General features: G+C 44.2%; 1 protein-coding gene across 23 annotated transcripts in view; it reads left to right on the top strand.

The window, feature by feature from the left end:
* Ablim1 (actin-binding LIM protein 1) overlaps positions 1-25,706 on the top strand; it is a 282,612-nt gene that overhangs the window by 65,498 nt on the left and 191,408 nt on the right. For 3 of the 23 annotated variants that reach the window (XM_017318177.2, XM_006527038.4, XM_006527040.4), the window contains exon 1: positions 10,306-10,670. The exons of 6 other annotated variants lie outside the window; for them this stretch is intronic. In XM_017318177.2, coding sequence (XP_017173666.1) covers positions 10,616-10,670 — 55 coding nt within the window. In that variant the 5' untranslated portion in view covers positions 10,306-10,615. Of the gene's footprint in view, positions 1-10,295; positions 10,671-25,706 lie in introns of those variants that run through there. 14 more of the 23 variants (XM_006527033.4, XM_006527035.4, XM_030250914.1 and 11 more) reach the window with 11 other exon arrangements.

Raw genomic sequence — 25,706 nt, 5'->3', positions numbered from 1 at the left:
TTAGGTATTTTGTTTTATCAACAGAAACAGACTAATGCACCAAAGAAAACATTGCTAACGTTAAAATTCTGTTTATAGTCTTGAAAGCAGAAGCAAGCATTCTGACTGAGCATACTGTGTGTGTGTGTGTGTGTGTGTGTGTGTGTGTAGAGTAGGTGTGCATGCAGAGGTCATAGGTCAGTACTGGGTGTCTTCCTCACTTACTATACCCTCCCTCCTTTTTTAAAGACAGGGTCTCTCACGGGATCTGGAGCTTGCCCCAGGGACCCTCTATCTTCTCCCCATTTCTGGAACTCACACCAGGATACCAAGCCTTTTATGTAGGTTCTGGGCTCTGAATTCAGGTTCTCAGACCTGAGCTGCAAACTCTCACTAACTGAGCCTCCGCCCCAGCCTGAGGAGACGCTGCTCTGTGAACTAAATCTGCCTGGGTCTGAAGCAGTGTTTCTCCATCTTCCCAGTGCGGTGACCCCTGAATAGAGTTCCTCAGGTTGTGGTGACCCCCCCCCCACCCATAAAATTATTTTCATTGCTACTTCATAACTGTAATTTTGCCACTGTTATAAATCATAACGTAAATATCTGATATGCAGGTTATTTGACCCCTGTAAAAGAGCTGTTGGATCCCCCAAAGCTTTGGGAGCCATGCAAGCATTCAAGTCACGGTCAAAGGAACACTCCTATCAGCTCTTATCTTCTCAGAGGTGCGCTACTTTACCTTATTCAAGTAATCCTTTCTTTGTAGAGATTTTTAGTTTTCATGAAATTTGAAGTCATTATTTTGATAATGACTTAATGATCAGTTGCTGGATAAAACCCTCATGCCTGGACGGTTTCCTGGACGGTTTCCTGGACGGTTTCCTGGACGGTTTCCTGGAGCCCTCTGATGTCTTCTGCCTTGGATTCACCAACATCTAGATCTGCTGCCTACTTATCACTGTGGAGTTCTCCTCCTTCCAGGTTTAACAAACTGGTTTATATTTTTATTATTAAAAAAAAATGCTCTGTGTCCTCTGGATGTGGGTGTGTGTGAGCCCAGTGCTTACAGCCTCTGGAAGAGGACATGAGGCAGCAGTTAGACCTGACTCGGGTCCTCTGGAAATCAGCAATCCTTCTTAACCACGGAGCCATCTCTACAATACCTTCCCGCACCTCACACACGCGCGTGAGCACCCACCCACACATACACACATACACACACACACACCACACACACAGACACACACACACCACACATACACACACATACCACACATACATACACACACACACATACACACACCACACACACATACACACACTTCACACACACACATACACACACACACATACACACACCACACACACATACACACACTTCACACACACACATACACGCACACACACACACAGACACCACACACACACACACACACACACACACACACACACACGTTTCCTTGGCATCATTGGCTGGGGATCAATTTCCTTCGTGTCTGAGTCGATTCTCAGTAACATTTTCAGAAAGGCTGCATGAGAAGTTACTAGAATTGATGCATACCTGACAATTCCTTGTTCTGACCACAGGTTCGATCGGTCTAGAATAGATATACAAGGAACGTGTGTGTGTGTGTGTGTGTGTGTGTGTGTGTGTGTGTGTGTGTGATGTCTTTGGCATTTTTCTCTGAAAATGTGAAGGGCTGTGCTCCATGCCTCTGCCATCAGAGTGGCTGCCAGTCTTTTAAGACCAAGACTATGTCTCTGGCCTTCTGAATCCCCATCAGAACACATCCAGTTATGTGTCTGGTATCTTTTCAATCCTCATAAATTAATAGGAAGGTTAGTGAGCGGGTTCCCTTGGGGGATTCGTTTTTTCATTTGTCTTCATTTCTGCTACAGTTCTCCTCTATGATTATATTGGTTTGAATCTAGAGAGATTTCTAAACTGAACGCTTCAATATATTTAAGGAGGTACTGCCCCAAATGCATTCTTACCTTAAAATACTTAGCATATACCAATTACAGAATGATCTTTTAAGATCTCCAGGGGAAGTATGGAATTTCACACTGATATGAAAGGGGGCTGAGAATTAAATCCAGAAGCTGATGATTTAAAGACTGGATAATTATTGAAATTGAAAATTAAGGCTTTCTATGCGGCTGGCTCATTAAACCAAGTGATGGGCAGGCTCTCTGTTTAATAGAAACCATCCCTCTCACATTTGCCTTTTCTTGGTCTGTCTTCATCATATCATGAAGACATCGTTTCATCATTTTAGATGCCTATAAACACAGAACACCCGATCCCTCCTCAGGAGCCATTTGCACACACCATATACGGAGGAGCCTCCTGGCAGGTTCGAGCTGAGCTGGGTCTTCCCCCTTCTGCTTGCTGGCATCAGTGGACTGCTGCCCTGAGCTAAGTGGGCTGGCTGATGGCAGCTTCTATCTCTTCACTTTGCTGCTGGGCAGGTCAGCTGTTCATGAAACTAAGTGCCAGCTCATCAGAGCTGTTCACCGAGACACAGGGCAGCGTTTGCCCTGAGGTAGCTGAGGCCTTGCAAGCGGCCGGGCTGGAGTTTTTCATTCCACATTGCACTTTTAGGTAGCTGTTTATGTCTCTGACTCAGTCTGTTTTATAAGTCACACACACACACACACACACACACACACACACACACACACACACACACACACACACACAAAACTGTCCTAAGAAATGTCCATGCAGCAAGGGCTGCAAAAGGCTGCATTTTGGTAAAGAAGGAAGCCAACCTGCTAACAGGCTCTTGAGATCCCAGAGCACAATCTCACCCCTCTTAGTTTGTTGGAGCAAAAGTTCCCCCATCTTCCCTCTGCTGTGTGGCCTCTCTATCTCTTTGATGTTCTTGAATGGTCACAGGCATGGCTAGCAGCAGAACTCTCTAATTTCAAAAATAAAACAAACAACCAAAGAAATAACAAAAAAAAAAAAAAAAACATGCACTAAATCCTAAGAGACCTATCTCTGACTTAAACCCCGGGGTTGTGTCTCTAGACTGTCAGTTCTCAGTCTGTGTCTCAGCCCTGTTACCCCAATGGGGCCTCTACTGCTCCCGCCTCACAGAGATCTGTCTTGATGTCAAGTGTATGGCCTTAAATTGTAGCAGCAGAGAGCTTCAGAAAAACCTCTTTTCCCATTCAACATGACCTTGGCAGAGATGTAGCTCCCCTGAGTCCCCTTATGGTCTCATCTGTAAAATGGGTACAGGGGCTGGAGAGATGGCTCCATGCTGAAGAGCCTATACTGCTCTTGGTGAGGACTGAAGTTCGGTTCCCAGCATCTACAGGGTGCTGTTTGTATTTCAAGCTCCCTGAGGAATTGAATGCCTCTGGCTTCCATGCATGGCGCTCCCACACATGTACCCACAGACACAAATGCGTACGTATAACTATGTCTTAAAACTTTAAAATTGGAATAGTAATGACAACTTAAAGATGAATGTAAATATTAGTAAGAACATATAGAAAGCACTCTTGTTAATCCCTGAGCATTTTAAGGGCTCAACAAGAGCTCTCCACAGGCCACAAGTACAGTGATGCTATTGTTAAATCACTGCTCTCACGGGTAAGTGGGTCAGTTGTTGGAGATTCCTCTTGAAGGATCGTTCTGTCTCATAAGGGGAACATCTGCTTTCTTGTTATAGCCATGAAGGGCTATCCATTTTCGGTCAGGCACTGACTACAGAACAAGGTCTTAGCCCTTTGACTTAAACAAATGTCAAGCCTTCTAGATGCTACTAGAGAGGCTGTGAGATGCCCAGGAGATCCCAAGAGAGCTTGTTACAGTGCAGATTTTACACTCTGCTATTGTGAACCAGGGATTATTTTCCATCCATTTAAATTAAAGGCCAGAAATTTTTCCTTTTTTTTTTTCTTCTAAAATGGGTCAGGTTCTTGCTATTTTTCTGCCCCTCTCCTCTCTGTGTAGAACTTAAACGATATTTTAAAAGAATCATGGCACCAGATACCTTTAATCCTGGCACCTGGGAGGCAAGTGAGTCCAGCCTGGTCTACAGAGCAAGTTCCAGGGACCCTAGGCTATGCAGACCAACATAGATAGATAGATAGATAGATAGATAGATAGATAGATAGATAGATAGATAGATAGATAGATAGAAAGAAAATAAAAAACATACCAAGCACAAAAGGATGCTGACTGGTGTTGCTGTGGACATCACTGTGTATCAGAAACTGCTCATAGGGAAGGGTTTATTTCAGCATACAATTCCAGATCATAGCCTCACTGAGGGAAGTCAGGGCAGGAACTCAATGCCTTTACACAGAGTAACTTTTGTATAGAGAAGGAACTCACAGCCAAGTACAACGGAAACCCTGGAGGATGCTGATGGATGACCAGTGGGCTGGTGCAAACGATTCAGAACCAGTTGTCTAGGGATGGTACCACCCACAGTGGGCTGGACCTCTCACATCAATCAACAATTAAACAGCCGCCCTAGGTATGCCCAAAGACAGTCTAGCAGACCAACAGGAGAAAGTAAGTAACTGGGGACAATCTCTGAGAAAGTAAGTAACTGGGGACAATCTCTGCGTGGTACTTGGGGCTGGACCTCACACGGGCCATTCAGCTGTGGTTGACTACATAACAAAACTTTAAGAAAGAGGCCTATAAAAGTACCAGTTACAGAAAGCAGACAGATCCTTGGGCGGACCCACAGCCTTTCACCTGCTTCCTAAGTGTAAATTCAACTTTTATCAACCGAATATGATTTGCTGTTGTGATTTTCATTAAACTGTAGAACATTTCTTGTGCGGAGTCATCATGGCTCTAGCTAACTCTATCTCTAGCCTCTTTGTCTAGTACTTAAAAAAAATTATGATGCTAATAATAGTAACAACCGTCTCTGTCATGCATACCCCGAGCTGCAGTGCATGATGGGTAGGATGGAAGGCATGTCTGCCAGAGGCTTTTACCTGGTAATTTGAAAAAAAAGGTTGTACTTTGGTAGGTGTTGCTGCAGTGCATGATGGGATAGAAGATGCGCCAGCTAGAGGTTTTGCACCTGGTAATTTGGGAAAAGCTCAGACTTTGGTAGATGGTGCTCAGAGCCTGGGGCTTGGGAAACCGTGATTTGATCCAGCGCTGCGGAACCTGGCTCCATTCTCATTGGCGATCATTTTCCTTTTTTTGTAAAATAGATGGATTGGACGAGGTGGACGTGATTTGTTGTGTGTTTACGAGCCCTTTCTTCAAATGAAGACTTGTCTGGAGACCCAAAAGATAACGCAGGAGAGCTGACATTTCTCAGGCAGATGCTGGGGGAAGCCTAGACCTGCAGTGTTCAGGATGGCGTCTCAGGAGCTTATCCATCAAGCCCTCGGCTTTAGCAGTAGAAAGCCTCCCTCTGGCTCCCTCCAGCCTAGCTTTGTGCTCGAGGGCATAAAGCAGGGTATCATGTGACCATGGTTTGCAAATAGTACTAAATATAATTTTGTTCTTGTGGGTCAAGGTTATTAGGTTCCCTGAAAACCTCCACAAGGCTACTTCAGTTTGGGCTTTTTTGAAAGGCTTAAAATTAATAACAGGCTTTTGTTGTTGTTTGGTTTGTGGTTTTTTTGGGGGGGTTAACTTTTTTTAAAGTCTTTTTGCTTTTGGGGGGATGTGGAAGATCATTGGAAGGAGCAGAGTGGAAACATTTGGTAATTAGTGTGCGTGAGACCCTAAGTAAAAGTCTCTCTCTAGAGACTGGATGTTGAGACTCACTAGTCAGTGAGTTGTCAGACAGGGAAATGCAGAATATTAAACTTCAGGTCCCCAAACATATCCTGGTGAGTTGCGCTGGAGTTTCTGGCTCGGGGAAAACATTCTATTTTATTATAACACAGAACACCTTTTCTTCTTATTCACTCTGAGCACAACTTCCACAGAGAAGGTTCCCTACCTGTCAGTAGCAGAGCAACTGTAACGCGCCAATCAGCGCGCTGGGCACAACGCCAGGAGCACCCCTGCATTCCCCAGGGAGGAGCCTCAACCGGAGAATTTTGCCATTGCTGTCGTCATGTGTAACTCATGAGGCAAATGAAAATGAAACTTATGTACAAGTTATAAAACACACACACTGTAAGCGAGTCATGCTGATTTACTCAACAAGTGAGATCTCACCATGGGGCAGTAATGTATTCTTTTCCTTATAACCTTCCCATGCTCTGGGACTGCAGTGCTTCTTCATTTTTTATTTTTTTATGACAGATGACACTAAAGAGAAATGTCTATTTCTTTTTACAAGAAAAACAGAACGCTTTTATTTCTCTCTACCACGGCAAAAAGATACTGTTGCAAAGGGGAGGAGCCAGGTTTTCCAAGTCGTGGAAAACCCAGTGCTAGAGAAAAATAGGGGCGGGGCGTGGGTCAAGCACGTCATGTGACCACTGCCAAGCGCACTCTGTGGGTAGTCTCTGTACACAAAATTCATGCAGTTGCATTCGTGGGCACGGACAGTGATTGGTTGTCTGCACTTGTTCCGTCAGCAGAACTTTATAGAAAAGTTTGAGATGTGGGCGTGGCTATAAAGAAGCTTGAGATGTGGGTGTGGCTATAGAGAAGCTCAAGATGTGGGTGTGACATCGATTCTCACATCTCACTATGGCAGTATTCAAGCCCTACAGACCCAAGTTCCAGTCCCTACTTATCTGCCTCAGCAGTGACCTTGGAAATTTTAACTTTTTCTTGTAGGTTTACTTTCTTCCTCTGTTAAAAGGACATTGGCAATGATCTTCAGTTCGTAAAGCAAACTCTCTGACTTTTTTTTTTTTTTTTTTTTTTTTTTTTTTTGGTGGGGGAGGGAGGTGTTTCGAGACAGGGTTTCTCTGTGTAGCCCTGGCTGTCCTGGAACTCACTTTGTAGACCAGACTGGTCTCGAACTCAGAAATTCGCTCAGAACTTCTGCCTCCCAACTGCTGGGATTAAAGGCGTGTGTCACCACCACTTGGGTAACTATCTGATATCTAAACCCTTGTTTGGTGTGACATTGGGCTATTCTTTAGCTTCTTGCCTCGGCTCTATAGTGGAGGCAATGATGGTTCCTGCTTCGGAGCATGGGCTGGAGTGCGGTGGGCAGGCAGAACGGAACATGAGGGGAGCATGAACAAGGCTCTGCGTTCTGTCCTCAACTGAACAGAGGAAGGGAAGGAGATAGGGAAGGAGAGAGGGAGGGCAAATATCTTTCTATAAGCCCTCAGCAAATGTAATTTCAGAATAAAACTGACACAATTCAATTTACGGTTTGTGAAGCCGAGATACGTAGAGAATATACAATAGGAGCTGACATCTTAGTAAAGTCCATAAAACGTATGGTCCAGCCTCAGAACCGTGGTGGACAGACACAGGTCCAGTAGTGGAGAGACAGGTGGTGCCACAGACTCTTCTGGTTTCAGCTCCCTGTTGAGGTGTGGGGTAAACTGCATGGTCCTTTTAACCCTCTAAACCCATCTCTTCAGGCCTCACAGCTGAGCTCCAGCTGCGGCTAGTCGCCAGGGCTTAGGGCAGGACATCATTAGAACACAGGTTCATTTTTTTTCTCCCATCTTTCTAGACGAGGTCTAGAAGGGTCTTCTTCCTTATTGGATGTGACCTTTTAATAAATTTAGCTTTTGTCTTCCATAGCAGAGCCATTCTTCTTATAAAATTCAATTTGCTTCAGGCTTCTGTCTCTCGTGCTTAGTCTGAGAGATGAGGTGAGGGACCCTGCGGGTGATTCATTACTAGGATCTGCTGCATCTCACTCACAGCTCATCATAAATTACATCCTGCTTGGCTTCCTCTGCTGCTCTGTAATTGCAAAGCCATTCTCAGCCAGGTCTGCTGAGAACGAGATCTGTTGTCAGGTTTGCTGTTTGTGGCGTGTGATTCCCAGGGTAATATTACAGTGCCACAGGCCACACCTTACTGTACCCAGAGCCACTCGGGCCCATCAGAGCAAATGGCAAAACCCAGCTTCACCCGAAGAGAGAAATTGTCTTCATACTTTCTGGGATGCCTTGGGCAAGTCCCTAAATTCTTTGGCGTTTACAGACTTCTCACCTTTCAAACTACAGTGTAAAGTTTCTCTCAGATCCCTGCCAATGGTTTTTTTTTTTTTTTTTTTTTTTTTTTTGAATAGCACGCTCAAAACTGTGGTTAATAGTTACACAAGGCTCAGAGCTACTTGGGTCAAATAAATTTATGAAATGCTTCTTATCTTATTCATCTCTTAGCTAGATGGCACATGGGTATATTAATATTAAGCCTGGCTGAGAAGCCTGTTCAACAACATTTACTCAAGTATTTCTCAAAGACAGGTGGGTACGCCATTGAAAGCACTGTAGTGTAGTGTGTTTATTTGCCTTGTGACAATCTCTTTCTCAGGAACAGGGCTTGGGAAGCACCTTGTCCTAACTTGAAAGGTGACCTGGTTCTATCAGGTCAGGGACACCCAGGTCCCTGAGTTTGTAACGTACCACAGCCATTTAACTCCAAAGCAGTTGTATGTTTTAACAGTTTGTTTGATTCTAATAAATTGCCAAGAAAATTGTCTGGTTAAACAAAGGTCGTATACAGAGGAGGCTAACCAGGGGGAATTGCTTTCTCGGTGGTAATAGTCTCAGCACTAAATGTTCTCTGTTCTCAATTGTCCAGTCTATGAGGGGCAGGGAGCCATACTTTTAGCCAGAACTATTTTAGCCCCAGAAAGCAGATGAGGCACACTAGCCTTCCTTCCCTTCCTTCCCTTCCTCCCTCCCACATGTGTGCATGTGTGCATGTGTGTATGTGTGCATGTGTGTATGTGTGCAACAAGTGGGAGTCAAAAACAAGTTTCTGTGCACCTTCCACTGTTTTGTATGAGGCAGAGTCTCTCATTGACCTGGAACCTCACCGAGTGGGCTAGGCTTGCTCTATGAGGAGTACCAGGGATGCTCTTGTCTCCCCTCCCGTCTTACCATCACTGGAGTTACAAGCATCCACTACACCAGCTTTCTACATGGGTTCTGACGGTGGGACTCAGTCCTCATGCTTGTGAGCCAAGCACTTCGCTGAGTTATAGCTTCCCGCCCACACCCTCTCTTGTTTCTCCATTTAAAATTATCTAGGAATAGCAATTTAAGTTTAAGAGACTAGCTTCCTTTAAGTTTTAATTGAAGGCCACCAAGATTAAAGACAGCAACTGCGATAGACTTGTGTGGTTGGTGTTCAGATGGTAAAAGTCTCAAGACACTGTCAATAACAAAATAAAACATTAGGGCTGAAATAGGGAATCACTGTCACAAGACTGCCAGGCAGCAGGTACAACCAGATTTCCATCAGTGCGAGGGGCCTCCTGGAACCAGCTGACAGCTGACGGCTTTGCAGATGCCAAACATTTTATCAGTGAGGGATTTAGTTATGGCCCTGCGTCTGGCGCCTGGTACCTTGCCAGGCCAGGAGAACATTATCATCAGATGTCCTGAGTCCCAGGCAGTAGCCCTGTGCTAGGGAAGGCGAATGGAGGACTTGTGAGTGTGGTGAGCTGCCAGAGCCACCGCAGAACAAACCTATAGGCAGGAAGAGGGACAACTGGGATCTTGAGTTGATCAAACATGTTATTAACTAATGTGTCTCAATTAAATCATTTTTCTCCAGTGAGTGAATGCTGGACTTTACATTAAATTACTATCTCAGAATGGGTGCTGGTGGTTGGTTCCCTGTTGGAGGAATTCAGTACCTTTTCTCCCAATCCAACTCCTCTCTCCTAGGCCATCCATGTATCTGATGCTGATGCTGAGGGCATTTGCCTTAAGTGTCCTTTCCCATGTTGAGTCTCCATAACTTATCCAATATGCAAAACACCCAGGTGTTCAGAAGTAGCTGGATTATCAAAGTCAGTCTCAGGCTAAGGGTGTGGCAGGGTGGTGGGGGTGGGAATGCCTTTCCACATAAAGTCATTGCTTTCGCCAGCATGCACCTGAGAGAAAATGGTTCAAAGCCTATCCCATCCCAGTGCTTTATCAGAGAACAGTTCCCAGAGCCAAGATGAGCAGCTGATAATGAAAAAAAAGTCCCTAGAGTTGTATAGTGTCTTTTTTATCCCGGTATTAAAAATAATTGCAATAAAAACCCATCTGGTTAAGATGGCAATTCATTTAGGGAAAGGTGGGGAAAGTGGGGTGGAGGGTGGGGAGGATATCATCCTTTTCTCTCCACGTCTCCTCTCAGAGCTATTGTGAAATGACAGTGACTAAAAATCTGGATTCTGGATTGTGCAAATTGAGCCAAATCCTAGGAACATTCTTGGCATGCTTTCTCTGTGCCTTTCTCAGTGATGGTCAGGCGTCTTCGGAAGCTGTGGTGTCAGGGAGTCTGGGAGGCTCTTTACAAGTGGTCCTTTGGGCTGTGGGAACTCTGGGAGGAGAGCTCCGTAGGTGCGGAAGGTGCTAGAACCACACAGGAAACTCACCGTTCTTCCTGGGCCAGCAGCACACCCACGGCACACACCCCTCCCTGACTTAACTCAGCCCACAAACTCCTGGGAAGAGAGCCAGGCCCAGCCTAGCTTCTGAGGAGTGGACTCAGTCCTTCCTTCTGTGCGCCAAGGGAAGCAAGGCCAGAGGCTGGTACAGGTTAATGCCAGAAATGACAGCGGTAGTGGACCCCCGCCACATCTCTGAAGACTGCAAAGGTTTGAGTGTCATTTTGTGAACTTGGCGTCTGTGTCTAGCGGGGGACTGTCTTTAGTGAAAAGGAGGGACAGAAGGCTCTTTCTGTCAGTAAAGCCATGGTATGCTTATTTTTTTTTTTATGTTAACATAGAAATCTATGTATTCCAGAAACACATACTTACATAAAGTGCCTATCCCACATGTCAGCATATCTGTAAGTAGTAATAAACTGGGATGTTAGACTAGTCAGGGCTGTTCTGTACGGAAGCACAGGAGGTGGGCAGGCCAACCCGTTGGGTACTTTAAGGGCATCTTCAGTGATGGTGGCCAAACACTTGTGATTGTGTTTCTGAGAGCTTTGTTTCCGTTTGGATGCTGTCCCGGGGATACTTTCTCTGCAGTCTTGTTTTAGGGGGACTTCCTTCCTCAGTGGGGCTGGGTTACCTTGGTTTCTGGAGTGCAGGCAGTAAGTAAGGGATGCCGCAGAAGGCAGATGGGCTCTGTGCCTTCCCCTTCAATGCTGGCTCTCTGAGTTGCAGCACCTCAGATCAGCTCCGCCTGGCTCAGCTTTGTCATCATCCTGGGCACTTGGAGGACTGGGGCACCCGGTCTGCTTCACATGAGGGCACTTGTCAGGAGGCATGACGGCATTCAGGGCTGGCACACGGTAGATGATGAATAATTCATCTGTCTTCTCCTGCTTGCAACTTTTTCCAGTAAAAGTAATTCTCAGAGCTCGGGCCTTCACAACCTGGAAATATGATCCTGCATTGGCTATTGATCTACCTTAGACAGTAACCGGAAGATAAATGTTGACAAACAAAGGAATAGTAAGTTTTAAAGTTGACAGTAGCCCTAGCTGGGCGGGGCGGTAAGCCAGAGTCAGTCTCAGTGTTTCCCTCCCCTGCCCCACCGGCACTGAAGGATAGGATGACAGGAATTTTACAGAAGATTCTTAGGTACCCTCTTGACCTCCTTGAGGGCTGAAACTAAAAGTTAATAAAAATGCTATATATGGCATAATCATTAAGATGTATTAATGTGTTTTCTGGTTAAGAAAAAAACTACAATTTATGATTTTCCTAACTGAAAGAGGTCATAGCGATAAAATTACAGTGTCTCAGGGTCTTTATACATCTATTTGAATACATTCATGATATGATATATAAGATATGATAATGCAGATATGTTATTTTGAAGTAAGTTCAAGGTCTTTTTTTTTAATTGTTTGTACTACACAAAGAATGCATTTTCATCTTGTTTTCCAGGAACATTAGGGTAAATTACAGAAAAAGTCTTACATGACAGAAGAGATTAAGAGATTCTAAGCCAGTAGAATAAAGCTGTAAGTGGGTGCTATTTCTAGAGGCTAAGCCCGGAAAGAAAATCTTTTTTTTCCCCTTAGCTTTAATTGACTCCCTTTCTGTTCCACGGCATATTTTGAAGGTATCTGGCGTCCCCGCTTGCTGCCAGCTGGAATCTGAAGAAAGTATCTCTAGAACTCACTCAGCTAACTTGAATCTCAGTCATAATTAGATTGGAATTTGGCAAATTCTTTCAAGACTTAAAATCAGACACACTTCATGTTTGGAACAAGAAAGGGTCTCATTGCTCTGTATTTAAAAAAAAAAAATACAGTGCTCGATTCAGGGCGCATTGGCAATACATTTGCTATTGTTTTGAGTCTTTCTAACCTGTCCAGGCTTGCCTTAAATTTGCTTTGTAGCCCACACTGGCCTTGAACTCTTGGCTGTCGGCTGCATCTGCCTCCTGAGTGCTGGGATCACAGCATGTATTACTATACCGGGCCATAGCAATATATTTTTTGCTGAAGTTGGTATTTTTATAAAGGGATACATTGAATGGACGGGAGTCTGACCATAATTAAACATTATTTCTAGTCTCATTAGTTGGTTCCTGGATGTTTTCAGACAAACCTGGTTATCTATCCCCTTCCCTTCTAGAGTAGATTCCCCCGTCCCTTCTCCTAGGTAGAGGCAAGATTTTGATGCAGTCATTTGTTCTCCTCAGATATAAAAGAAATGCATGAGCTAGCATTTGCATATGATTAATAGTAATTTAGGCGTCTGAGATATGCAGCCCTCTATTTTATATTTAAATATGACTGCTGACACCTAGGTCTCCGTCATTTGCATACACACTTTAAAGGCGGCGATGAAAGCTAGGATAATCATCAGAAGACTGTGTCTAACAAGCCTTCCCGCTATGTCACTCATTCCCTCCCACAAAGCGGAAGAGCGTGTCTGTATGCCTCTTGGGTTTCCTGGGAGAAGATGGAGATTGGTTAGATGATGGGTTCTCGCGCTTAAAGAGGCATTCGCAGCTCCTTCGGCAAATGAGCTCTTCCAACATCCACAAATGTGGGCCAATCAGAGCGTGACATTGCCAGGAACGTGCGGGAGGAGTGAGGACCAATAGCAGCCAGGAGCGTAGGGCTCCCAGGTCCCAGAAAACAGCAATGGCAGGGCGTTGAGAACTTCTCCCCAAGTCTCACCTCCCCCACCGTGACAGCCACTCTCTTCTCTGGCTTATGACTACACCAAGCTGCCTCAAATCTGATGGACAGTATGAGCCTAGCATTTCCTTTTCTTACAGCGCCGTTCAGGGACTGCATGCTGACTTGATAGAAGCAATCTTCTAGGAGTTGTGGGACGCATGGTCTTGGTCAGCATGGTAGCGGAGTGACAAGCACCTCTTTATTGACTATTTCAAAGTGGCTTAAGGGGTCAGCCTCTGTTTTCATATAAAAGATTATGCTGCCTACGTGACTGTGCAAGTACACTATTAATTCACACAGGTCTCTCCCTTTCAAGGTTCTTGGCTTCACCCGTGAGTTTATTGTTTTTAACTTTCGAGTTACTCTCACCATGATAGTCTCTACTTGGTAGCATCAACACTGGCTTCTCCCCATGTGTCATCTAGTCCTCCCTTGATTGTTTATGAGCATTCTGTCTGTGGCATTTAACTCACCAAGTGCCTCTCCATGGGTGGCAGGTGGTGTGCCAGGTGTCATTCAGAAAGGTGACTCTCTGTCTTTATGATCTCAGAAGACCCACTTATGTGCCAAAGTTGTGCCTGGCAGTCATCCAACAGGAGGCAGTTATCCCCTGGTGGGGGCGGGAAGGACAGAAGGATTGACACAAGGCTTGAAGGGCATGCCATCATCCACAACATGTAGGGTGGTCACTAGAGATGCTGGAGGGCTTTTCTGGTATTCCAGTGGCCCTGTTGGTTACCAGGGCCAGGTCTGACTGTGAGCCTCCCTGACCTCACAACAGCCTCTTGTCCTCGGGAGCCACCACTGCCTCTTCACACAGGGTCACAGAGGCTGAAGACTTACTCTCTCCTTGTTAATGGGACAGCTCTTTGATGAACTTCAAAGTTATTTTTTTTCTGATATAAATGTACACTATAGAGTTAAAGCAGAAGAGAACAGATCGTTGGACAGAGGGCCATGGTTAAGTCCTTGGCCTCCAGAGGCAGAGAGTTGGGTCAAATCATAGCTCTGACACCTCTTTTCGTGTAACCTTGGGTGAGCTTCTTAACTCCAACAGCATTTTTATTTTTTGGTGGTGTGTATATGTGCTGCATGCATATATAGATATGGGCATGTCTGTGAACATGAGTTAGAGGTCATGGGTCACACTGGGTGTTTTCCTTGATTGCTTTTTTACCTGGCTTGTTTGGAACGGTGTGCTCGCAGAACCTGGAGCTCACTGACTGGCTAGGCTGACTGCTCAGTGGACTCCAGGGTTCCATCTGTCTTTGCCTCCAACTCCCAGAGCTGAGGTTGCCAATGCCTGCCTCAGCACCCAGCTTTACTTCCTCCTCTTCTTCTTCTTCTTCTTCTTCTTCTTCTTCTTCTTCTTCTTCTTCTTCTTCTTCTTCTTCTTCTTCTTCTTCTTCTCTTCCTCTCCTCCTCCTCCTCTTCTCCTCCTCCTCCTCCTCCTCCTTCTTCTTCTTTTTGTTTTTTGTTTTTGTTTTTCAAGACCGGGTTTCTCTGTAGCCTTGGCTGTCCTGGAACTCACTTTGTAGACCAGGCTGGCCTCGAACTCAGAAATCCACCTGCCTCTGCCTCCCAAGTGCTGGGATTAAAGGCGTGCACCACCATGCCTGGCCCAGCTTTGCTTCTTAATGTGGATTAGAACATGGATCTTCACGCTTACATGGCAAACATTTTACTGACGAGCCATCTCCCTGGTGACATTTCCTAATTTTTCCTTCTCTGGGAGGATGGGATGGGTGTTGTCTTAGTCAGCATTTCTATCGCTGTGACAAAATGCCACAGACAACATCAGCTTAGGGAGGAAGGGTTCTATCTCAGCTTATAGACATCATCATCCAGGGAAGTCAGGGTAGGAGCTCAAGGCAGGAGCCTGGAGGCAGGAGATGATGTGGGCTACGGAGGAGTGCTGCTTTACTGGCTTGCTCCCCATGGCTTGCTCAGCCTCCTTATACCATTTTGGATGCTTCCTTTATACCATTTTGGACTACCTGCCCAGGAGTGGCACTGCCCTCTCCCCACCCCCATGAGCTGGGCCCTCCACCAATCAATTATCAATCAAGAGAGTGAGTGCACCATGGGCCAGTCTGTGCTGGCATTTTCTCAGCTGAGGTTCCCTCTTCCCAGATGATTTGGATCAAGTCTACAAAAAAGAAACCTAACCAGTACAGGGTTGAAGGCTGTCCCATGTAGCCCAGGTTAACCCTGAACCTCCTAAGTCACTGAGGATAACCTTGGACTTCAAATTCTCTTCCTCCCTCCACTTCCAATGGGTTGGGAATACAGCCATGCGGTACCACACCCAGCCTGAGCTTTTAATTCCTGCAAATCAAAATTCCTATATCTGTAAAATAGGGGTAACACAACTACCTGTTTTATAGGAGTGAGTGTGAAAGTTAAATGAGAACATCTATAAAACTCACGCCCCACCCAGGATAATGAACAGGTTTCACAGTTTGAAATTACAGTTCTATCTGGACATTCCTTCCAATTAATAATATTGTTGGCTAATCCTTTGGAATCCTGCATGGTTTGGGTTATTTCTACTTTTAGGAGGGTCTGTTTATATTTTCATAGATTCTAGTTTGGATAGTTTCTACTTCCAGGTATTATTTGTTTAATATGAACTGTATAAGGAAAGACTTTGATTGTAAAAACATAATGTGTGAGAGGCTAAAACTGCCCTTGACAGACATCCAAACCCAAGGGGTAACTCCGGCCCCCGCCCGGCTTTATTTATGTTTTATGTCACCACAGCCATGCATAGTTTTACATTTACAAATCAAATAGCAGCTTCTATAAGCTGGGACACCAGGTTGTAGACCAGGTTGGCCTCTGCCTCCTGTGCTGGGATTAAAGGTGAGCGCCTGGCAGGAGTGATGTTTCTTAATGAGGCTTTGTGCTTTGTCCTTATTCTTCAAGGTTGAATGAGTTGGTAATGTACTAAAATGCTCATCATTTGAGCCATGGAAGGGAGTGCGCACACCTTTCCTGTGAAGATCCAGATTCTGAGATTCCATGTCTCACCTGGTCTAAGGCACTGTTACTACTGCTGCTTCTATGACAGACTGCTTTTCCCGTCTGTTTTTCTGTTTTTACCAAATGACCCTTTAAAAACAAAAAAGAACTTCAAGAACCTGGGGCCAGCAAGATGCCTCAGTGGGTAAAGGCACTTACCGCCAAGTCTGAAGACCTGAGTTTGACCCCAGAACCCACTTTGCAGAAGGAAAGAACCGGCTTCTTCAAGGTCCGCTGACCTGCACATATATGCTGTAGCATGTACACACACACACACACACACACACACACACACACACACACAGAGGAATATTTTAAAAAATTAGTGAAAAAGAAAAAAAGCCCAAACATCATTCTATTGGAATCCACACAAAGTTGGCCTGAGGACTGTTGCTGTCCTGGACTGTTGTAAGATCAGTTGTGTGCAGTGAGCAATTACATAAACACAATTCAGAAGGCTGAGTCCACCCTGCCTCTGCACGGCTCACCGTTGCCTGGTTCCATACTCCAGGAGGCAGAATCTGGGCCCAGTGAGTTCACTGATTGCCAGCGTCTTCTCTCGTATCCCACGGCACAGAACAAAACTAGAGAGTGAAGAAAAGTCAATAGGATTGGAAAGCTGATTTCCAAATTTGACAGTTTCTAAGCTTGTCTCTCTTCTCATTATTACAGTGGTCTCTCTTAGTTTTTTTTTTTTTTTAAGACTTATTTTATTTTTTTGTATATGAGTACATGGTAGCTGTCTTCAGACACACCAGAAGAGGGCTTCGGATCTCATTACAGATGGTTGTGAGCCACCATGTGGTTGATGGGAATTGAACTCAAGACCTCTGAAAGAGCAGTCAGTGCTCTTAACTGCTGAGCCATCTCTCCAGCCTCTACAATGGTCTCTTTTGATGTATGAAATATGGTTTAAAAAACTTTGAGTGCTGTTTCTGGATTTTGCATTTACTTATGAGTTGTTGAGTATAAAAGTAAGACCCTAATATTCCTCATGGCTCATGAGGGAGAAGATAAAATCAATACACGGTCACTTATACAACTTATTTATCAGAGGCAGGGTTTCATGTGGCACAGGCTGCTTTCAAACCAGGATAACTTGAAACTTCATGATCTGCTCCCTCCACCCCACATGCACTGGGATTGCAAGTGTGCACTAGGTTATGAATGTGCACCACACATGCACTGAGATTGTAAGTGTGTACTTTATATGTACTAGGATTGTAAGTGTGCACTGCACATCCACTGGGATTGAAAGTGTACAATCCACATGCCCTAGGATTGCAATTGTACACACCACATGCACTGGGATTGTGAGTGTGCACTCACTGCACATGCACTGGGATTGCAAGTGTGCACTGCACATGCACTGGGATTGAAAGTGTACAATCCACATGCCCCAGGATTGCAAGTGTACACACCACATGCACTGGGATTGTGAGTGTGCACTCCATGTGCACTGGGATTGTGAGTGTGCGCTCCATGTGCACTGGGATTGTGAGTGTGCGCTCCATGTGCACTGGGATTGTGAGTGTGCGCTCCGTATGCACTGGGATTGTGAGTGTGCGCTCCATGTGCACTGGGATTGTGAGTGTGCGCTCCGTATGCACTGGGCTTGTGAGTGTGCACTGTCAGACCTGCTTTATTGAGTGGATATCAGGGTTTCCTTGAAACTGAGACTCAATGGAATAAGTCTTATGCCTAGTTAACCTGATTCAAAAGGGGTGTCAGGGGAGACAATTTTAACTCTCAGGGACCTTTCTAATAAACTCGGTTCTGCACAGGTGAGACCAATAACCAGGATTACACAGATCACATGTTAAGAAATACAAGATCTGAACCCTTGTATGAGTAGCCTATCGTGAACTTTGTAAAGGACGGGATGGTAAATATTTTGGCCTTTGTGAGGTAAATGATTGCTGGTACCACTATGTAACTGGGAGTCTAGCAAAAAAAGCAGCTGTAGATGGCACACAAACAGATGCCAGTGTGTGTCAATAAAACTATTTATAAGGCAGGAAGCATTGCTTTGCAGACCACTGGTCTAGACTATTGAAAGAAACCAGGACAAGGAAGCCAGGAGACATATTTTGAAATAGAAAATACAGTTTTAGTGCAATGGAGATTTGTTTCATTTAACAAGATGTGTTTTAGAAATGAGTGCAGAAAAAAAATATTTTCATATTGGTCATTCATCAGATAAAATTTCCATCATCCTAGTATACTTTAGTCAGGATGAGAACTAAGCTACACAGGACATGTACTCTGAAGGCCAGTTTTAAAACAGGCTTGCCAGGAATGCTAATGTTCCTGCTTAGCAGCAGAACGAGAAAGAGGAATTAGAGAGACATTAAGGAGACACCTAATTAATGTGATTTGGTTTTATGCCACTTTTAAGTTTTTATCTAGCCGATGTGACCTACATTCATATAAAGGAACTAAGAGGATTACCAGGGATGCTTTTGCTCTATTAATTAGGAAACAATATGCAGACTTCAAGTCAGTATGTTTGAGCCTCATTTGCCCTTCATACAGATTTTGAATTACGGGCATCCCATGTTTCTTGTCACTGTTGAAGAAAAACTGAAGCACGGAAAGGTGCTAGGAAATGGGGTGGGGGAGGGGCAGGTGGGAGGGTGGGGGAGGGATGGAGGAGGGAATGGTTGTTGCTTTGTTTTAGCTAAGAATCTCTGACACCTGTTGAGTCAGTTATGGTCTGCTTGGAACTGGTAGGTTGTAGGTTTCCAGGTTCCTGTGCAGTGAATCCAGATACAGAAGAGTCCAGAGTACATTTTGGGGATGTTGAGGCAGAAGAATGCTATAGAGAGTCCCAGTTCTATTAAAGCTTTATCAAAATTTAATGTTTCTCAGTTCTTATTTTTCAAGTCTATATGCTCCCTCTCTGCATCTATCTATACATCCATCTACCCATCTATCTGTCCATCCATCCATCCATCCATCCATCCATCCACCTACCTATCTATCCATCCATCCATCCATCCATCCATCTAGGGAACTTCTGTTTCCCTGTCTCTCTCCCTCTCTCTTCCCTCCCTTCTCTTGCTCCCTCCCTCCATTGTTTGACACTCTTCCTGGTAACAGTGTCAAAATACACATGGGAAAAGGTGTTTGAAGATCTAAACTATTTTGTGGCATTTGTTTCACCTGCTTCCTAGGCTCCAGTCTAGGCCGGTCTCTGAGTGAGGTGCTGGGGCTCAGCAGTGAGATTGATAGCCATTCTTTCATCCACGTAGACATTCACAACCACAGCACACACAACCACAAGAACAGCACACACAACCACAACCACAGCACACACAACCACAACCACAGCACACACAACCACAACCACAGCACACACAACCACAACCACAGCACACACATCTACAAGAACAGCACACACAACCACAAGAACAGCACACACAACCACAACCATGGCACACACCTCCACAACCACAATACACACCACCACAACTACATGCAACCATGACCATGGCTCACACAACCATGACCACAGCACATACATCCACAACCATGGCACACAACTCCATAACCACAATACACACAACCACAACTACATGCAACCATGACCATGGCTCACACAACCATGACCACAGCACATACATCCACAACCATGGCACACACATCCACAAGGGAGTGTCCAAATAGCCAAGTAGCACGTGAAAAGTCTGACTGTCGGTTTCCCTCAAAGTCCTTTGTGTACTGTGGCTGCGCATCCATCAGTGTGGCTACAATGAGAAGGAGCAGCAGTGTTAGGTACCAGAAACTCTATGGAGCAGCTGAGACTTTATATTGCTAGCAGGCATATTCACCGAACAAATGACTCAAAAGCGTATCTATCAGTACTATCAAAAGGAAGTGTATATGCATATGTACATATATGTGTATATATGATCTATAGCACTAGTTTCCACTAAGAAAATGTGCAATAATATTATTCATAGCATATTTATTCATAGTAGTGCCAAGCTATTAAAAAAAAAAACCCAAATGTTCCCAAACAGGACGATGGATGCCCACATTGATTATGGTATATTGTTTCCATGAAGTATCACTCCAAAATAAAAATACACAATGTTTTATATACAATATGTTAGAGTCACACAAGCACTATGTTGAGCAAAAGGAGCCAGAGAAGTGCATTGCTGAAGGAATCCTCTTGGAAGTTGAAGCTCCAACAGCACTCATCAAGCAGATGGGGCAAGGGGCTGCATTATGAAGAGTGGGGCCATATGATGGGGCATAAGGATGCATGGTAGAGGTGTGGTGCTGCATGCTGGGGACTAGGGCTGCAATGTGGTGGAAGGAGGCCAAGGGCGCCTTTGTGGGGTGTTAGACATGTTTGATATTTTGGCCCTGTGCTTACACAAATGTGAAGACTCACCAAGCTGTCTGCTTGAGGTTTGTGATCTGCAGCGCAGATAAGATAGATTTCAACAAAATCTTAGCATCACAAGCGGAATGAATCTGAGCTTCATTTAAGATGCTTGGGAGTATAAGTTCTAGCTTATGTATATGATCTGAACTCCACTAAAAGTCCAGAAAAAACACAAGGATAGACTGTGGTTTCTGGAGCACAGGCCTGTGTTTATTTCTCAAAAATTTTTCTAGTGCTTTTGAAATTTTCTATGAGCAAATGTGTATTGCTTCTATACCAGAAAATTTTTAATGGGAGAAATAGTCATTGTGGCGTCAACGGACAAAGTTTAACAACTTGTAAGTGAGATTTTTACTTTCAGGGATGAAGTAGCGATTCAGAACCAGGTTGTGGAGTGAGACAGGGCTTTCTGCTGGGATACACTGTAGGAGGAGCTGGTCTGGCATCAAGGGCAGGGTTGGGATGAACATAGGGGTCAGGAGTGACTCATGGACCTTACATCATCACGTTTCCTTGGGTCTGTGGCCTCAGCCACTGTTGGTTTGACTCTGTTTCTGTTCCCTATGTTCAGTGGTCCTTGAGAATGTTCACTTTTCCCAAGACCCTAACATGGTGATCTCCTAAGCCATTGATGGCTTTTATTGTTTTTGTTGTTAAGATAACTATGTAGCTAGAACCATGGAGGCCAGGCTGACCTTGAACTCACAGAGATCCACCTGCTACTATTTCCCAAGCTCTGGGACTAAATGTGTGTCTGTGGCTTTTATTTGTATTCTTAAAAGCTTTTATCCTGGTATGACTGTCTGCTTCAGTTTCTATATGAGGTTGAGTTTTCTTCCGTGCTGCTCTGTATACCAATGAAAAATTAAAGATCAGTTGTGCTGAGCTATTCCCTCATCGTGAAAAAAACATAGAAGAAAGAGAAAAGAACTTATACACACACACACTCACACACACACACAGAGAGAGAGAGAGAGAGAGAGAGAGAGAGAGAGAGAGCACGAGAGAGAAAGAAAAAGGCAGAGAGAGAACGAGGGATCCATTTGTCCTGTTGAAGAGACCCACCACCCACTTCATCCTGATGCAGGCTATTTTTGTTTGCTTTGCCTGAAAGATCTCTTATGTTGGAAGCATTTAAGGGGATGGTTTGCATCGGAAATGAAAAGCCAGACACTCGGTTCTGTTTAATCCCTATTGCAGGGCCTCAGACAAAGATGTGCTCTATAGGCGTTGACTGAACTACCTTTCTGCCACGTTGGGATTTTCTCCATGCACTTTTCCTGATGCTTGCACATTTATAATTGTGAAATAAAGGAATAATAATCTTTGAATCCATTATTTCCAAATCTGTTCTCAGTGAATCTTTGTCTAACAAAATTTTGTTTCATTAGATTAGCTTAATTAGTTAATTTTCATATTTCTTATGATATCCAAGGGTAAACTAAAAACACCACTCAAACTTCTTTTTCTTCAAAAAATTTGACATCCTCTCCCTTTCTGGACAGGGTAAGTAATAGTGTTATGTAGTATGACTGGAAATTGTAATCAATAAACTTTACACATCTTTAACTACAATGCCAGGAAAGTCTGCTGAGCAGGACCATTTAATTAAAGAAATGAGCTAAGAGGCTCCAGCACTTTTGGTGCAGATGGTGCTTTGAGTAACATTGGAGATATATATATATATAATTTTAATCCTTTTTTCCCAAGGCAATTCACACAAAGTAGTCATTTAAATGCCCAGAGTTCGCAAATGTTTATAAAGCTTTCTCCCCAGCCCAGGAGAATATTAAAAACCAGGACAAGTGTGTCAGAGTCTTCTGGGGTCATAGTTTGATGGTTTCTGCTTTGTGAGCCTTGTGGCTCCAGCCTTGACATCTGGGTAGATAGATGCTTTTGCCTCCATCTTCCACCTCTCTCCTGAGGTCACCCAGGGCCTCTGCTGTCCACTGGACTCTACTCATTCTGTGGATAATCTGATGACATGAGCCAGTGTTCTATCTGACATGAGCTCATGGATATTCTGATGACATCATGAGCCAGTGTTCTATCTGACATGAGCCCATGGACATTCTGATGACATCATGAGCCAGTGTCTATCTGACATGAGCTCATGGATATTCTGATGACATCATGAGCCAGTGTCTATCTGACATGAGCCTATGGATATTCTGATGACATCATGAGCCAGTGTCTATCTGACATGAGCCCATGGATATTCTGATGACATCATGAGTTAGTGTCTATCTCGCATGAGCCCATGGACATTCTGATGACATCATGAGTTAGTGTCTATCTCGCATGAGCCCATGGATATTCTGATGACATCATGAGTTAGTATCTATCTCGCATGAGCTCATTGTCAACTCTTTCCAACAAAGCTGCTTCTCTTTTCCCTACTCTACTTCTTGGAGGTGTCTCAGGTGGCAACATTTGCTATTCTGTTCAATGCCAGTCTTTATTATGAAGATGTATTTTCTTTCACTTTGGGGCATCTGTGACCTTTCATGCTGTCCCTTTGCGTGTTGGGGTCACCATCTCTGTACACTGCCTATTTCTGGTATGACTGCATATATGAGACTGTGGAGGGAAGGAACGTCTCAGTTGTGGTATTGTATCTTAAAACTTCTCTGCTGACAGCCTTGTCTCATCCCACCCTTGGTCATCAAACTGCCTCTTTTCCTTGCTGCTGAAGCCTACACCACACATCCTCTACACTTAACACATCCCCATTTCCAGTTCCTTTTGGATTCAGTATTCGCAGAGACTACCCCAAACTCTGTCCCTCCCAGTTTGTCACAGTTAGAAATCCGCACATGACTCAGTACCATTCACCAGGAAGCACCCTAAATCATAGCCTACTCCTGACACTGGCACACACTTGTTTGTGTTTCCAAAAGTTTATGGAATGAGTGGGTTTTGTGGGTTAGGTGTCTTGATTATGATCTATAGCAAGGCGGAGAGATGCTATGAGTCTTCATTGGGACACCATGAGTTTCATAGGGTAAACCTAGAGGAGAAATGAGGACGGATGTCAAGATCATACTGCATGGGAAAAGCTGTAGACAAAGGGCACTAACTGGGTATTTCGATACAATGTAGAAAAGGATAGAAATTATAACAGCCATTACCTCTGATATGTGGCAAGGGCTTTCTGGGAGTAGGGTGTGTTCAGTCCCATCTCAGAAGCTGGAGATAGTGAATGGTTTTGTTAAAAATTATTGAACCATACCTTTAAGATCTATGCTTTTTACTTAAAGTATCAATTCATGAAAAATAATAAAATCAGTGTATATACTGAACCATTTTCAGAGTAAGAAACATAATAGTATTCTATTAGCAACCAAGGAGGAAGCGTCTGGTAGCTCTAGATGCATTATGAGGGAGAAAGAAGACTTTCTTGTAGTTGTGACCAGGGACAATGGTGGCATTTGCTTCCAATGTACTCCTACCCACACATTCTCCCTTGGCAATATAGGGCAAGATCCACGAGAGAGTAAATCTGATTTCAGAAATGAACATATGGATCATTAAAGTGGAACTTTCCAAAGATTCTAAAAAATCTTACACCCTAAAATTTGGGGCCTTAAAATACTTGCCCTCACTCACTGCTGGAAATAAATCACAACTGTTTGCTTTAAGCTTGCTGTGAGGGCTCAGGGCACATAGTCAGAAACAACTACTACCTCCTTCCAAGTTGGAAGCCCTCACACACAGGCCCGTGACTGTTTCCTTAGAAGGTGCAGGTGTGGGCAGTCTTGTTTTTATTCACTGGTTGAAAATGTTTGAAGCTTAGATGATTTCATGTCACAATGTGAAGATCCCACTGTAAACAGCACTAGTTACCTGAACCTACCTGATCCCTTTCTTTTATAGACTGAGAATATAATTGCTTTCTGCTTCTCCATCTCTCACCATTATCTCAGGATCCACAGGCTGCTTCTAATTAAGTTTCTATTCTCACCCCTTTGGGTATTTTTCTTTATGATGTCTAAACTAACTTTCATAGAGTAATCCTGGTGGACACCAAGAACTATTGGGGGCTTTAGTTGACGTATGGAGAAATACTGTCATTTGCCCATGTTATAGATCAGGGAACTGAGACCCAGGAAGTAAAGAACTTGGGGCTGGGGAGATGGCTCAGGGCATTAAAAGCTCTGACTATGTGAGGAGATGGCTCAGGGCATTAAAAGCTCTGACTATGTGCTTGAGGGTCTGAGTTTGGATCCCCAGAACAGAACTAAAAAAATCTGGTCATGACCATGAGTGTTCCTGTAACCCTCACTCTGTGGCTGTCAAGAGTGGCAACAGGGGGATGACCAGATTGCTGGCTGCCAGTCTGGCTCCAGATTCAGTGAGAGAACTTGCAGTAAGGGGATAAGACAGAGGATGAGAGAGAAGAGCACCTGATGTCCTCCTTAGGCCTCTGTCCACAAATGCACGTCACATAGATGTGCACATAGACCATGCACACTCACAAACACAGCCAGTCAATACATACATACATACATACATACATACATACATCTAAAATAATTGAAAAGAAAGAAAGAGCCCACCTGGGGTTACCCAGCAGAAAGAAACAAAGTCCGTATTTGGGCTGGGGCGCCCCCTCCCCCCAATGAGTGTATCAACCACATTGCGACATTGTTTAGTTGCATTCTTAGTGTTTAAACATTGGTGCTTGCCAGAGGCCATTGGTATCCTCTTCAGTTTCTGTGCGATTCACTTCGATCAGTTCCTGGTCTCCAGATGCATGATTGAGCATTCCTCATAAGTTAAAAAAAAAAAAACTAAAGCATATAAATCTGTATTCTTCCTTGAGAAATAATATTCTTATACCCCATTTCTATTAAAAACATGATAAAGCAGTGGTCCTTTACCTTCCTAATGATGCCAGCCTTTAATACAGTCCCTCATGTTGTGGCAACCCCCAACCATCAAATTATTTTTGCTGTTACTTTGTAACTGTAATTTTGCTATTGTTATGGGTTATAATGTGAACATCTATGTTTTCTGATGATTTTAGGTGACCCCTGTGGAAGGGTCATTCGACCCCAAAAGAGTCATGACCCACAGGTTGAGCACCACTGTTAAAAGCATGCAGGGTACTAT

This window comes from Mus musculus, chromosome 19, assembly GCF_000001635.26.
Source record: "Mus musculus strain C57BL/6J chromosome 19, GRCm38.p6 C57BL/6J".
Classification (NCBI taxonomy): Eukaryota; Metazoa; Chordata; class Mammalia; order Rodentia; family Muridae; genus Mus; species Mus musculus.
Note: the sequence above shows the minus strand (reverse complement) of the source record. Positions and strands in the feature narration are given on the sequence as shown.